At 34.4% G+C, this 17078-nt stretch overlaps 2 protein-coding genes across 5 annotated transcripts in view; one reads left to right on the forward strand and one right to left on the reverse strand.

Moving 5' to 3' along the window:
* LRP2BP (LRP2 binding protein) overlaps positions 1-793 on the forward strand; it is a 16245-nt gene extending 15452 nt beyond the window's left edge. For all 4 annotated transcript variants that reach the window (XM_015831791.1, XM_015831793.1, XM_015831794.1 and 1 more), the window contains exon 9: positions 422-793. In XM_015831791.1, the coding sequence (XP_015687277.1) occupies positions 422-487 (66 nt within the window). In that variant the 3' untranslated portion in view covers positions 488-793. The remainder of the gene's footprint in view (positions 1-421) is intronic.
* A 347-nt stretch (positions 794-1140) lies between these two features.
* Positions 1141-17078, reverse strand: part of SNX25 (sorting nexin 25) — a 55626-nt gene continuing 39688 nt past the window's right edge. The window contains exons 12-19 of the mRNA XM_015831775.1: positions 16660-16800; positions 13788-13901; positions 11259-11423; positions 10649-10763; positions 8500-8566; positions 4718-4899; positions 3786-3886; positions 1141-2994 (exon numbers count right to left, since the gene is read on the reverse strand). Coding sequence (XP_015687261.1) covers positions 2914-2994; positions 3786-3886; positions 4718-4899; positions 8500-8566; positions 10649-10763; positions 11259-11423; positions 13788-13901; positions 16660-16800 — 966 coding nt within the window. The 3' untranslated portion in view covers positions 1141-2913. The remainder of the gene's footprint in view (positions 2995-3785; positions 3887-4717; positions 4900-8499; positions 8567-10648; positions 10764-11258; positions 11424-13787; positions 13902-16659; positions 16801-17078) is intronic.

Here is a 17078-nt window from a genome sequence, read left to right on the forward strand (position 1 = left end):
AATAACCAATTGCCAATTTTCATTTTAACTACAGCAATAATGCAGTTAATTTATAATCCAAGAATAGTAATAATGATGCTTTTAATATTATTAAACAACATGTGCCTATCCTAGGTTCTTGGGAAAGATTTGATAAGTGGACAAAAATGCAAAATCCAGTCTAAACATCTTGCAAGTATAGAGTTCAGTTTAACTTTTTCCATGATAGATTTTCCATATGGGAAAGCTACCCTGCCATATCAGTTTATCTTGAGAGATTTTTAAAAAAGGAAACAGAAGATTAAGGAGATCAAAAATGTATTTTTAGTTTAACGATTTAACCCAAAGAAGCTTAGGAAACAATATCTACTAGCACAGTGAGCTTGTACAATACACACAAGATCAATTTTATTTTTTTAAATATATTTTTCTCTTTTTAAAGGCATGTCGATTGGATCCTGCTGTAGCTGCTGATCTTGAGCTGACTGCTAATCATGGGAGAATTTAGAATATTATTTTGCTGAATCTGAGGAACACATTTCTTTTAGCTTCTGATTAATATGAACAAACTTCTTTTGTCTCCCTTTTCTTCATTCAGAGTAATGCATATAAATTCCTTTCAGTAAAGTTATAACCATTACTTTGTAAAACTATTCTTTAATTCTGTTAATATAATAAAAGTTGACTGATGATCATTGAGTACATTTCTGAAGGCATTTGCAATTAGCTATCCATGATTAAGACTGTGTGCTACATCAGTACTCTGCCTTACATAATATTTCTTGTTATCCTTTGAAGTTATAGTGGAGAAAGGTTGGCTAGCCTCTCAGAAGAAAAAGAAAGCATCTAGTCCTTGCCTTAAGTACAAATTCTGCCATAATCATGAGGTTTAGAGAATGCAATTCTCTTGGATTTCTCAAAACTGATTTCAAACAAGATCATTTCTATATAGAATGAGATAAGGGATAAGGGATAAAGAGAAAGCATAACAACACTTCAAGAAAACAAACCTATACATTCATTAACCTATACCAGCTTCTTTCATACACTGGTAAAGAATAGAAATCACTATAGGTAATCCTGCACAACGCGTCTTCAGATGCTGAAGAAAATGACAGAAGAAATACAGAAAACCTATTTTTTATTTATGATGCGCTATGAGGTTGGATGCGAACAAAAGGAAATGTGACCAGTCTACTGCATAGCTTCACACAGCCTATATGGATTCTGTCTTCTAGGTAAAAAATGGGTTCCAAAAAAATCCAGGAAAACCTTGGATGATTATTTGTTACATCCGAGTGCTTTCAGTTTGTGTATATCATAGTGCCAGGAATTCTTCAGTTATCTTAAAGAAATATGGACTACTTAGCTATACTGCCTAAGATGATATAGTTTTAACAAGTTGTATACTGGATTAGTAGGCTTGTGCCACAGTACCTATTTTTGTTTACTATAAAATATATGAAATAACTTTGTCTAATATATAAAAACATTTCATTGTACATTAGAAAGAACATTGAGAACATTAAATTAGCAGTGTGCACATTTGTATAAATTTTAAAAATAAATTTAAAACATCCTTTGAAAGCCCTAACTTCCTAAAGCGTTCTTCCACAGTTGCTGAAAAATTATTTGGTATTTTTTTTTGCATCTGTTTAAATCAATCTCTACTATTAGACCACGTCCATTTGAATAATTACTTGAAATCAATAAGCCCTGAAATCCCTGGTAGACATAGGTTACCAATCGTGATATATAGATAATATATTGCAGAAGTAAAGTAGATGATAATTTAGGCCTTTATGTATTGGATCAGTAATTACCATAAAATCACTGCAACACATCTTTGTATTTAAAATCACAACATAAAGGTCATTGCTGCTAAAAAGAACAAGCTAATTGGCTTAATGTGTGAATCATTACATTTTTTTAAATATATATATATAAAAAGGTCAACCATCTCATAATTTGCTGGATTGTGATTCTTCTCTTTGTACCTGTTGTTGGTAGTATTGTCTTTGGGATATACATACCCTAAAAATACTGTAATTTTTTTAGCACAACACATTAATAAATTAAGTTCAGAATACACATTGCTACTCTACAAATAAGCTCACTATCTGTTCTTTAAATGGCTAAACGGGCAACCTTGACATAAAATTTAAATATGGGTATAATAGCCTTTTTAAAATAGATATGTTTGCAGACAACATGCCCGCGAGAACATCAAAATGGGCTGGATGATTTAACTGCACTTCAATTTATTAGGATGATAAGATATTTATATCCTGCTTAAGGCTGATTCGCTCACAATGTATTTCAAGGTAGCACTAAATTTTGGTTGTCTGTAATGTTCAAACAAATAAATACAGTTCTCTGAAACAACACTTTCAAGCTGTAATAAGAGTTGTAATTATGAAGCGGTGTACTCTACTTTTATAATTTATTGCTTACAAAGGCTGCAAACTATGGAAAATCTTTGGTAAAAATAAAAGCAGTAAAATTTACACAGTATCTTTACATATATTGCACAAGGCTCATCAATACACAAGAAAATAGAGGAACAGTCAGTATCCTCAGCGAAAAAAATAACTGTACAACATCCATTAAGATATCACTAAAGCAAAATGCCTTTTGTAAATGTTTAAAATACTTTATATTTCATATATCTTATATTAACATTCAAATTTCAATCTGTATCTTAAAGAGATTTATTCATATAACAAGTTAAATAAAAGCCAGAAACTACACATTGCTGGCATTCTAATTATCTGTTCTTTTCAAGTCTGCTTTGCTTTGTGTAAATGTAAAAAAAAGAAAAAAGAAAAATATACAAATTCTCAGAAGTTTTCAGTCAACCCTCCATGGAAAAGAGGGAAATGTTTAAGTCTATTATTACCAATAGACATTCTTCTTACTAATTCAGCTGAACATTCAAACCTGAGCTGCTTTAACCTTCTCTAAATGAATTCGCAGTTCAGGACACAATTCAAGTAGCAGCATTTCCAATAATACCTAGGAGAGAAAAATTAAAATGTGGTTTTTTTCTTCCAAATTGACATTAGAACATCAAATATTACAGTATAAAGAGGACTGAAGCACAATTCACTTCCTCTGAAGAGACATCTTGGGGACCCAACAATGGCCAATTTAGGGGTTACAGGAAGGCTGGACGTATAACCATTCCAAAGAATAAGGCCTTCTGGTAAAAGCTTTTATTGCCCAGTCCAGCATGTTTCCTGATCTGCAATCAAATTTAAATAAATTAATTTGAATATTTTGTGTAGAAAAGTATAATGAAAAGGTCTCCCAATAATGAGTCAGAAAGCCCTCTGTTCTGGAACAGGATTGCTCCACTTCAGATTCTGTGTAACATCAAGTACACAAATGTACATGTGTACTCAAGGCCTCAAGTCATTTGCTGTCCACCATTTTCTCATTTTCCAGGTGGTTCAAGCATGGTAGAGGACCACATTTTTATTATATATTGGTGCTAACTGACAACACCTTTAGATAAATCTAGTATGATTGAGGAGACCTCAAGAATTAGTAAATTATTTTATAATTAATTTGATTTAACCCATTTCCTTCCATTGCTTCAACTACTACTCAGCTAAAGAAAATGAGAAATTGAAGAAAACATGGCCATAGTTAATTTAGGTGTGAATTATATATTCTCATAATTGGGTTTCACCCATTCTAACTAAAAAAAAAAAGTTCTATGAAACAGTATATTAGACAGTGAAGCTTCTAGATCTGAAAAACTATCAGTTTTAAATAACAAGCTGAGTCTGAGTTAAACTCACATAAAGAAGATGCTTATTGGCCTTGGTTTCTTGAAGTGCGTTGAACACTTTTATTACACCATGGCGAGCATTTTGCTGTCCAACAAGACTTTGGAGAGTGTCTGAAAGAAGCATTAAAAAAAAAAAGTCTGACTCTGATTTTAATACTCTCAACCATTTATGAAGAAATATAATCTAAAAATACAGTGTATAATGAAATAGAAGTATATCCACACTAGTGCAATTATATAATGATCCAAGCCGGGTGCAATGACAACAAAATAGTCTAACTACTATAACAGAATAAAAGAAATGATGGAAGTTCAATTATCTCTAGTTCCTGTACTCTGTCTTCTAAATTCTTTATCCTCAACTCTAAAATATCAATACCACGGAAGAGCTGTGGTGGCGTGATGGTTAGAATGCCGTATTGCAGACTATCTCTGCCGACTGCCAGCAATTTGATCCTGACCAGCTCAAGGTTGACTCAACCTTTCATCCTTCTGAGGTTGGTAAAATGAGGGCCCAGATTGTTGGGAGTAATATGCTGACTCTAAACCGCTAGAGAGGGCTATAAAATACTATGAAGCAGTATGTAAGTCCAAATCCTATTGCTATTAAATAGCCAAGGAGAAGATTTACTTAAACATGTTTGTTCATCAAATTTGACCTCTACTGTCAAAAGAACATATATGTTTGCATGTAAAAGTAAAAAGTTGAGACTGCAGTGTTATTATTCTATTCTACTGCACTTAAAACAGTCAGAACTCACTGTTTTTCTTTTTTCCCCTTTCCCCCTACACTTTTTCCCTTCCCTTTTTCCTCCCGCATTTTCCCACTATTTTCATTTTCTTTTGTATTTTATATCTTGATAAACGTAATAGTTTATCTTAATAAAAATTTGAAACAAAAAAATAATGTTCTAATGTTGAAATAATGTCAGAATGTCTCACCTGGAATGTTTTCAAGTAGTTTCTGCTGTGCTTTCTGTTTTGTTTCTTGACTTTGCTGTTCATTTATTGGCTTTGGGCTGGATGCCAGTTTCCCATTTGGCCAAAATGCATCTCGAAAAATATTGATATAGTAAACAAGCATTGGCTCACTGAAGATCCAATTTACAGTGTCACGAATTTGTCTTGGAGGAAAGGCATTTAGAAAAAAGTTTTAACCACTTTTCCCTTTCTAGAAATGCACACGCGCGCACACGCACACACACACGACATAGATAAAGTCAGGCCCCATAGGGTCAGACAATCTAAAGAAGACCGCCACATCATAATTTGCAAATACCAAAGAAAATGTAATTGTACCAAGGAATATTCAGAGGTCATGAAGTCAAACAAGTAAGTGTTTAGAAAAAAATGGCAACCAATTTGAACATTTAATGTAATTTACATAAGAGTCTGTGATTTTTTGTATACCGTGTATCATGAAATTTGGTATAGTAAACAGTTGGTATCATGAAATTTCCTTATATTCCCATGTTACACTATGCTATTCAAGCAATACAGCATGGAGCGATTGGAAATAAGTAAAATTGTAAGTAAGATTGCTAAGGAGAACCATAAAAATAGTCTCAAATTATCATTTTATAACTAGGATCCTTCTAGAAAAATGAGAGCTAATAGTTATACAGTACCAAATACATCTAGTAAAAGGGCAATTTGAGTGGAACAACCATATGAAATATTGTTCGGATCAGCTTTCCACAATCCTAACAAGGACAATGATCAGGAATGTTCAGCTGGCCAGGGAATTATGGGAGTTGAAGTCCACACATCTCAAAGTTGCGAAATTTGTTTTATACATTACAGTGGAAATAGTAATTACCATAATTATAATTATATTAATACTTACTTTATAGTAATAGAATAAATTGTTATCATTTCTAATTTCAGTTAATGTGTTTGACACAATATAATTCATCATCACATCAGAATTCTACAAATAGAATCTGAATGCTAGAAATGGAGACAGAGACAGGAAAAGTCACTCTCATTAATGCTCACCGATACGCTGGAAAGTGTATTTTTAAGTCTTTTTAATGCAATCTAGTTATGTCACTGTTGCTTTAGGTGATAATGTTAGGTTGAATAGATTATTTTCCATTTAATATAATTTAATATTTTAATATAATTGAAGCATGATGTAAACTAAATAAAGTAAACCATATAGTTTAATAATGCAAAAAAGCAGCATTTGGCAATTTTTACTTGCCAATGTACTGTTTAAAAAGTACAAGTGTTTTACTGATTTACTAAAAATAGATGATACTAATTGTCTACATTATATTCATATAAATTGGAAAGAGGGTGGGGGTCATTTGATCAATTTTCCCCACGTTTTAGGAAACCAGAGATGACTTTGGAAAAGGAATACAGCAGTTAGCAAAACATGAATTAAATCTAGGAAAAAATTAAATTGCTCTGCCTTAACTCTCTTCGGTAAAAGGAGGAGGGAAAGAAAAACACTGTTAAGCTTTCAAGATTCTGCTCTTATAGCCTATATCAATAAAATAGAGCTCCAGTATTTCTCTGGAGACTGTTTTCTGATGTGGATATTTCAGATGTTGACACAAACTGTTGTCCTGACTAGGAATTACAGTCCTAATGGAAGAGAATATATGTAGCTAAGAGTTGAATTGTGGAATCCTCAGGGCTCTCTGAGCTTGATTGCAGACACTTCATTTCCTAACTAAAATAACATTTCCAGTGATAATGAATGTGGGGTTTCTCTATTAAATTTAATAATTCTGCTTTGTTTATATGCAGTAGCTTGCCCTGCCAGTGTTGCTGGGGTATGTGGTCTTCTCCGTGGTACTTCCTTGATTAGGTCATTGTTTTCTGCTTGATATTACAGTCCTACCACATTCAGGGACACCAGATTGAGAAAGAATAATTTTAAATATACTTCTATGCATTTTAAGGTCTCCTTGCAATTCTAACATAGTTCAATATTATTTAGATGCTGAAACAAATTATTTGTCTGTTTTATTTAATATTTCTGAGGTTTTTCTTTTATCGGTATCACAGCATTACAGCTAAAAAAAGATATTGCTATTCACACTATTTCTCTGCTCATTTGCCTGTTCAGCAGGAAAAAAACAGCTAATGATTTGGCACTTCTATTTCCATTAAAACTTTCTAAAACTGTATTTTGGAAGAACTCCCTTTTGCCTTAAACAGAGTGCTGTGCAAAGCAATCAAAACACATCCTTCAAAGAGGGCAAGGAAGCAAAAGACACCCCTTTGTTTGACACAGTAAAACAACATTTTCAGAACTCCTGGTACAGCTGGCCCAATGTGCTTCACAAAATGCCCACTGCAATGCTTTGCGCAGTCCTACAGAACAGCAAACAAGTCTACCTTTCCCTTTGGACCCACCTTGATTTTCTTTTTTTAGAATGATAGAGCAGTTTTGAGCCTCTAATCTAATGTAATCACACACCAAATCTCTTAGGTACCACCCAGTGCGATCAATGACTGATCATCCACACATAGGATAGTAATCTTGCTACACTACATTATTGGACCTGATTACCTTTTTATTATCTATTATTTTCCCATCATTATATCCGACTGAGGATATTACAAATGGCATTGTCATCAAAATGATTGTCACTGCCATCATCATCATCATCATCATCATCATCCTCACTTTCTGCTATCTTTGAGCAGTATAATAGATCTCTCAATATCAATCACTGATCAAAATATATACTATTCACTGAATTAGTGTATTCTAAAGTATAATCATAGGAAAAGCATCACTTGTGTCTCCTGCTGATGGCATTTAATAATTGGAAGCAAGTTAGCTTGTGTCTGCCTAAGTGCACTGAGCATATAAGTACTATTGTTTCCTCATCTCCAGAGTCTTTCTTCCTCTTCCCTGAGCCAACTGCACCATAGCACTTACAGTACTCTTTTATAATCCACGTAAGAAACAGGCTGCACACTGCATTGTATTCCTGTAAGTCACATTTAATTCTATTTCAATGCATGTCACTTAAACGTTAAAAATCAAAACATAAATGGAAACTCATTAAATGCTGGTGATAGTCTTGCATTTTCTTGTAGAAAGGGAATTATGATCAAGTATCTCCCCTGCCAGGTAACTCGGGACTTAGGATCATATGTGATTTAGAGTACACCTTATTTCAAAGTGTCTCAGAAATGTTCTTCTATGGAAACAAGTTAGTGTATAAACTCTTATCATTATATGCACTCTCATAGCTCATATTTGTACTATAAGCAGATATACATTTGATATCTGCTGAAAAATTCAGGTTCCTATCGCAACCTGTTTTCAAGCAGGTTTGTTTCCTGTCTAAGTACCTCTGCTATATCTGATGAAATAGTACAATGCAATTCTATATCTTTATATTCAGAAGTTAGTTGCACTGCTTTCAGTGTCATTTCTTCATTATTGTTACTTCTATGCGTGAAATAATAATATTTCTATTCAAATCGATAGAGATTACAAATCCAGACTTCATTGGCACAACTTCTGGTATAGCTTGGGGTAGAATGTTCACTGCATCATTCAATGTAGCACACCTTAGAAAAAACCCTTTCTATTTGTATGTTAAAAAAATACATCTATAGAAACAAGTTTTGTCTGATTTTAAGATCAGGTCAATCACAACCTCTATTTGGATTGTTTCTGACTGCTTATGCATCAAACAACTAATTCTTAGACAGTACTTTTAGAAGCAAAGGAAGTATAGCACACTCACTTGTTGATGGTTCTTCCAAAAGTGATCTGAACTAGTGCAATTAGTGTCTTCCTCACCCACTTAAACACTAAAAAAAGAAAAGTAAGCAGCACAAAGAAGTAAATACAAAACCTGCAGTTAATGCCCATTTAAGTATACTGTTGTATACCTGGGCGAATAATTTGTCTACATGAAATTCTGAAGAGAGATAATCCAGGGTTGTACAGAGTAATTTTCAACAGATGGTAGAGGACTTTTCTTCAAACATATTCAGTGGAAAATTAAGGGCAAAACTCAGCTGAGTCACTTGTCATCTGATTCTGTGAAAGCCATACAAGTCTGTAGTGTCTGGGATCAAGTGACAGGTAAAATGAGGATAAACAAGTGAAATTAAATCCAGATATGAAAAGAGGTTCTATGGATCAGGCTCATCGATAGAGGCATCATTCTGTTCTGGCCAGCAGCTTTGGAATATACACCGAGCCTTCTTGTTAATTGTGAGTAGTGATATGGGACAGGAGTGGTTTTGCCTAATTTAGAAGACTGTCTCATTAGAAATGACTGCTGGATCAATCTCTCCTGATAAGTGTATTAGTTACTGTTTGATTGGGATACTGGCAAAGTCCTTTGTACCAACCTTGGTCACCACACAGTCTGCAGCCAAAATTATGATCGGGTCAAGTGATCCTATCATGTAATCTCAGTATAACAACTGTACTAATTACCAATCCATTTCTATTTTCAGAATATTACGTGATTACCTTTAATACCTTAAATAACTGGGTTAATTGAGAGACTATATTCCTTCTAACCTGGTGTGTGTGGGGGGTTATACAATGGTTATAAAAAGTGCATACACCCTTATTAAAATGCCAGGTTTCTGAGATGTAAATTTTTTTTAAACCAAGATAAATCAGTTCAAAACTGATCTGTTTTTTTACATGTCAAAACCTGGCATTTTAAAAGGGGTGTGTAGAATTTTTATATCTACTGTATTTAGAACCTCCAGTTGATGTTCTTTCATTATGTATTAGCATCAATGTCAACTCCTACAACCACTTTTACTGCATTTACATTCAGCCAACATTACCTATTTCAAGGTATTTGTTTATAATTCACCAATCACATTCAGCTATAAGTTTTTTCTTGTTTCAGAATAAATGTAACTAAGTCCATCTGCTGTGCTGCTGATTGCCCCCTTCTTTCTTCAACCTTTCCCAACATTAGGCTTTTTCTAGGGGGCTAGATCTTTCCATAATGTGCCCAAAGTAGGATCTGAACCTGGTCATTTATTTTTTTGGTGTTCACAGTATTCTTGTGAGTCTTCTCCAACACAAAGGTCCAAAAGCATTAATATTCTGCCTAACCAGCTTCTTCAAATTCCATATTTTGCTTCTGTAGATGTTAAGGTAATACTACTGCTTGCATGATTCTGATCTTTTAAGTATAGGTACATCACAGCATTTTAATATCTTTTCAAGGCCTTCATGGATATTTTGCCAACTGCTAATTTGAAATATACTTATTGACTGCTTGTTCTTTTAAAATTGATGGTTGATTCTAAAAGGCAGAAGTTATCTACCTTTTTCACTGATAATTCTAAGGTAGGTCATTCTTTCTATTGTCATTAGCTTGCTCTTCTTTATATTTAATTTTAGTCCCATTTTTCAATGTATTGCTTGAATTTTATTACTTCTAGATCCTTTACTTTTCAACTATCAGACTAATGTCATCAGCAATAGTGCAGGTTATTGATGTTTCTTCCTCCAATTTTAAAACCATGCTTATCTTCTTCTATGACATCTATAAATGTATAGATTGTTTTTACAAAGATATGTTCTTAAGATCCACGACAGAAATTGCATTAGTGGATCTGAGACAGAAAAATAATCTTCCCAGGTTTAAAAATTATACAAGATGTCAATATTTTATTTGTTTAGTTTTCTGTCTTGAGCAAAAGCTGTGACTTTTCTTCATTTTATCTTCCCAATGACTACCCTGAGAACTAAACTGAACTGAAATAGAGTGGCTGGTCCGAAGATGTCCAATGCATCTCTGCTTAGGGCACACTTCAACCTGGACCTTTCAAGTTTTAATGTAACTTATTACTACTCAGTTGCTTAATTACTAATATACTTTTTATGTGCTAAAGAACCAGTTCCTTACTTACTTCCTCGCAGCTCAAAAATCTCTCCTATCAGCATGAAACAAGGCTCTGCAAGGGCATCCCGTTTCCCATCCACATCATCCCCATAGTCAGATAGATCATCATCTTCAGTTTCTTCCTGAATATCATAAAAATAGCATGGAAATTTAACTGAACTTTTAAATGCATTTCTGCTCTCTCTCTCTCTCTAAGACAGGAATAATGATCTGCTGTTTCAAATAATGAGATATTGTGGGATAAATATGGGAACTGTTAGAACCATTCTGAAACTAGTGAAATTGAAGACAATGTATACAACAGATCCTCCAATGTTTTGTTTATTGCAAAATAATTTTTAAAAACATTTATCGTCTTGGTCATTGGTTCATTTAAAATTACTCATAATTCTATCTTATCTGAATTTACTCCATAATATGTTCTGCTCTTTTTACATTAGTAAGATTAACAAACCTATTCCCCTACCTTTGTAATTTAGCTGCTTCCTTGAATGACATATCACTCTAAGTCAGAAACAAACAAACCATAGCTTAACACAATGTGACCTAGGTTTAGTTGTCTCCTCATTATTTACCAATGCTTATCTACCAAAAACAATTCTCCTTCATCCACTTACCTCCTGATGAGAAAAGAAGTCACCAGGAAGCCTCTCCAAAAAGGAAGAGAGTGAAAAATTTGACTTCTTTCCCTGTATGTCGATAATCTTAAGGTATTCGGGAGAAGGACTTAAGAAGGCATAAAGTGCTTCACTCTGACATAGCCTTTCATCAGAAAGCAATTTCTGCAGAAAAAAAAGATGGTATGGTATTTGAAGATACCAAGCAGTAGATTATTTTATTTTTAAAACAAGAAATACTGTATCTGCATATTACAACCCATTATACTTGATTTGGTTATTTTGTAACAAAGCAAAAATATTTATCAGTAGCATCAGCATCTTAGAAAATCGTAAAGTCAACAGTTATTCCTGGAATCAGTGTTTTGGGAAGGGGCTTCCAAGTGCATTCTGACAAAAGAACTGAATACTGGTATACAATAAAAAAAATTAAAAGAAAACATGTTTACAATTTATACCCTAAGAATGTTTTTCCATCAGGGGATACAGATGTACTCAAATAAACCAAGGAGCTGTTAAGGGATGATCTGTAGACTTTGCCACCAGGAGAGCCAATGCTAATAATGTTGCATCTCTGGGGCACCAAGATGTGATATATTCACCCATGTTGTGCAGCACCTTATTTTCACTTCTACCTTATGTTTTCTTTGATTATAAATTGACCATAGTTGATTGCACACATGCATAATTTGGGGTAAGCGATCTGTAACACTCTACATACCACTGAATTACAATTTCCAAAAGCATAGCTAGGCAAATAATAAGAGATGCTATAGCATTTAAATAAAAAATATATATAAATGAGAGACACAGATCAGCAGTGAACTTATAGTTAATACAAAAAGTTGGGGAAATGCAGACTAGTTGGTTTGCCAAGTTGCATATATCTCAAGAAAGAAATGTATGTTTCACACTAAGAAAATTAAGTTATATAGTATTATGAATACTTGTTTCACATATCTTTTTGTTCTTTGCGTTATTCCTGTCATATCACGTGGGCCATAGTTTTGCATTTCACCCGCCACTTTGTCCTGTTGGCAGCATTGGCGGGACAAACGCCTATGGCTTACATGTCTTCATGCAGGCAGTCCATCCATCACTTTTTTGGTTGCCCTTGGAACTGCCGGCCAGCTCGCCATCAGCTCTGACCACATGTGTGTACCACTGCAGGCACTTCAAGAAATATGGGCTGCCTTAAGTTTTTAAAAAGTGTTCTACAAGTACTTTTGCTGTAATCACTTGATTTGATGTAAACAAATATTGTGCAGTAACTGCATGTATTGTAGTCTATTAATTAGTTATTATGGTTAATTATTGCATCCAGCAGAAATGAAAAATCTCAAATCTGGAAGCTCAGTCTTCAAATTCTGTAACTGGGACTTTTCTTGAGATTGGAGAATACCGATGAGGTCTCACTGTGGAACTCACTGTGGAAGGCACGCTGAACTATTTAACCATTTGTTCAAAGTTATGAATGCACTGAACAAAAGGCAGTTATAATCAGTTCTTGAAATAACAGCCACTGCAGCACCTTCAGGTTCATGTGATTAAAATTTGGTGCTTGGCAGCCCACCTGCATTTGTGACCACAGATGTCCTTCAACTCTCCCCATCCTATCTATCTAACCTCCATCTTTGCCAACTTCTTCCTCCCACTGCTGATGAAGCATTCCTGGCTGAGGCAGCTGATGCCCCTTCATGAGGCCCACCTATCTCACCTCTATCTCTGCCATTTTAACCACCCTGCACTTGCTCTTCATGAGGCCTCATCAGAAGTGGGAGGAAGAAGATGATGATCAGATGGGGTGGCAGCTGAGCTAGGGTAGGTAGGCTGCAGTGGAGAGAAGGGCAGCAAAAAGGGCAAAGATGTTGGAGGAAGATAGATGGGTGGGGAGAACTGAAGAACAGGTAAGTGTGGCAGGGCAGGAGAAGCATGAGGTCTCCACTTAACAATTGTATGGTCCTCACCTAATGACCAAAACTGAGACATACCATCACTAAATGGTATAGTCACGTGATGTTTTGCCAACAACCACTTTGCAGAAATCCCAGTCCTAATTAGGATCATAAGCTAGGACTACCTGTACAGCAGAACTTATTAAGAGACAGACATTAACAATATTTTTTAGAATCTGTAATCTTTCCTCCCAAAACATATCAGAAAGTAATGGAATATAGCATCTGCTTATAGATACAAAAATGGAACAAAGTATAGATCCTTAGAAAATATAACATAAGATAAATGCAAACTTACCTTTTTTTTAACCAATTCTATCACCTTGACAAGAATTTACATTCAACACATTTTGAAACACTGACCTGTCACACTATTTATTCAAAAGTATATTTAAGCATTAAATCCCAGTGAAAGAAAAGGGATATAGAATGATGACAAAATTAGGCCATTTTATCAATCTAGAGGCTGAATTTGGGATACAGTGAAAAGATGTATTATCAGAAGAAATAAAAAGGAGGAAAAAAACTTCTACAATGAACTCTCTGGGATTATCAACACATTAAGGAATCTTACCTGTAAGAAGTTATTTAATTGGTTCTTAGATTTCTCCATGAATTTCTGGTCTACAGATTTAAAGGGCAATTTGCTGAGTGATGGCAACTGAGTTTTCTTTAATGATGAAAAACACTAGGTAAGAAGAAGCAATTCCTAATTATTAATCCATTTTAATTGATAGGCCTAACTAAAGCTAACAAAGTATTAAATGATATGACTAGGTAATCCTGATTTTCAATTTCTCTGCATGTTATACCAATAGAAGGCAAGATAACATTGTCATATATCAAAAAAAAACCCTCTCAGAAACAGATTCTTACAACTGCATATCATCGCCATAGCACATAAACCAACTAAACCTCTCCAAAATATCTTAAATAAGCCAAAAGACCCAATAATCCAAGAAAAGTGTCTAAGGACTGTAACAGCCACTATTTTTTAATTTATTTATTTTAATCCCATTATTATTTGTATACAAAATTCAAGGCACCAAACATACATAATACTCGTTCCTCAGCCTATTTTCCCCACAACAACAACCCTGTGAGGTAGGTTGGACTGGAAGAGACTGACTGGCCAAAGTCACTCAGTCAGCTTTCATGCCTAAAGCAGGACTAGAACTCACCATCTCTGGGTTTCTAGCCTGATACCTTAACTACTAGACCAGGGGTGTCAAACTCGCCACGTCACATGACGTGTCGCGATGTATCATGACTCTTTTTGCATTGCCGGCAATGGGGTGGGCGCGGCTTCGGTATGATGACACTGGCCTGCAGGTTGGCAGTTTGACACCCCTGTACTAGACCATAGGACAGACAGGAGATGACTAGCAGAGTGCATCCATCGAACTAATAGTTTGGAAGGCTCAATGAAAAGTTTTTAATTTCACAATACATGGACAGATATAACTATATAGTTTCAACAGGAAACGGTGAATACCCTAGACCAAAGTAAATCCTGAAACACTAGGAAATTGCCCTAATCAAGGAAGTAACAATTCAGACAAACAATTGAACAGTCTAATCAAGACTACCAAGGAGAAAACAGCAACCCCACCAACACTTACAGGACAAGCTATTGTATATAAACAGAGAACAAATCACACTCCTCTGAATGTTGAAGATGTTATCTAGTTGAGTAATGAAACATCTGCTGGAAAACACAAAGAGCACCAAGGACCTTACTCCACATGTTACTTTTTAGTATATCCATGCTTCCAGAAATAAACGTACACCAGCTCAAGACTTGCAGTAGCCATCACTTTGCAGAAACACAATGTGTTATGAAAGAATCTGAATATTCTTGGGGCTTGGAATGTGTTAAGGCCTCCATTACTTGGCTTTATTATTAGATGATTAATCATCATGCTGCTGTTTGTATTTATTTATTTTGTGGATGTTTTTATTGTTTTAACTTTTTTAATTGTTTCATAATTTTAAAATTGTAAGCTGCTTAGGGTCACTTGGTTGAGTTGGGCAGCTATAGAAATTGAATAAATAATAATAAATAAAAATACTCTTGATACATTAACTAACTCCCTAATACTAACATTCTGAACAAAGGCAGAGAGATATTTCCATTGACCTACCAAATGAATCTATACCTAACTAAAATGTCAATGAAATAACACAGAAGACACTTCCATATTTCTACCAAGTAAATAACATGATCATATCCACATACTGTAATACCCAAGGATCAAGCATGACTTTATTGACTTTTCTTTCATTTAAATGAATATTGATTATACCAATAACTTTGGGCAATTTTATGAATTAAGAATACAGTCAATTCTATTGATCAGATCTATCAATTCTAACAATTTAAAAAGGACTAGCAGTGGAGACAAAAGCAGAATACATCCAGTAGGAGATGACCTGGTTGAGGCCAAGGGTGCGATCAAATGCATCATCAGTTTGGAGTCATTATGCCCCCATAAGAGACCTATGTTCAGTCCCCCTTGAAGTCCATTGACTCTTATCTAGCACCAATTTGCCTTGACTATTAGATCAGATTTTGTGTATAGGTTGCATGGAATAAACTCGCAGAGCTTTTGAACTCTATCCTGGTTCCTGATTTCCTGTACCTGATGTATCCTACAGTAAAGTCAATAGTCCAAAATTCAAAAACAAAATCAAAGAACATGCCATATTCTCTGAACAGGTAAAATATAGTCCACAAAACGCAGTGAAGGAAACTGCAAGGGAAAAAAAAATAAAACAGGCCCTCTTTCACATATATAAAACCCTCTTTCACATATATAAAATGGCAAGGAGGAAGTAAGAGAAAATAAAATGCAGGAGGGAAATTTCATATTTCAGACATTGTTTGAAAGAGAAAAAAGTAGCATTTTTCATAGTGTTATGATGCAGATCAGAGATATAAAAATACTTTTGTAATAACTATGTACTATTTTTAAGCAAATAATTGTATATATTCTGGGGGAAAAATAAAATACTAATTGAGTTTGAGTCAGCCAAAAGAACAAAAATCCTATTTTCCAAATCTGCTTACTATTCCCATAAATATGTTTTGTGCGGGCTGGGCCAAAAGAATGTTTTTGCTCCATTTTGCCCCTTGCCAAGAAGCAGAACTTAGCCAATAATCTGCTTCTGCTGAAGTTTTGTGAATGGCAGTGCCCTTACACCCAAAAGAACTCACCTACTTATTTATTGATTTACTTATTCATCACATTTATACAGCCACCCATCACACAAAACGTGACTCTGGGCATCATACAATACACAAAACAGATTATAAAAAGAAACAAACATTAAAAATATTCCATAATAAAATTATTAATATTATTTAAACTATTTAAACAAAATTTAAACTATTTCAATAAGAACTCTCAAGGTAAGCAAGAATTCTCTCCACAATTTCAATGTACCTCACTGAGTTTCCGATGCAGACTTTGAAACTCGTTGAGCTTTCGGACAACTGTCCACTCCTTCGCTTCAACCCTGCCAATCTCCCGTAATATCACTACAACAGAATAATAGGGCACTTGTTCACCATTTTCTTCAATGACCTAGGAAAATAGTTATACAATGTTAATTCTACAGACCATTACTTTAAAGAACATTTATTTATTTTATTTATTTATTTATTTTATTAATTGGATTTTTACCCCGCCCTTCTCCTTGCGGACTCAGGGCGGCTGACAGCCTGATAAAAACAACTACAGAAATACCCCAAAAACTATCATTAAAACAAAGTTAAAATAAAATATTAAATATTTGGCCTTATTAATTATTAAAATTGCTTTTAAAACCCCTCTAAAAATTTCCCCTTAGGCCAGTCCTGCTT

The sequence above is a fragment of the Protobothrops mucrosquamatus genome, unplaced genomic scaffold (assembly GCF_001527695.2).
Source record: "Protobothrops mucrosquamatus isolate PMUCROS unplaced genomic scaffold, P.Mucros_1.0 scaffold_280, whole genome shotgun sequence".
NCBI lineage: Eukaryota > Metazoa > Chordata > Lepidosauria > Squamata > Viperidae > Protobothrops > Protobothrops mucrosquamatus.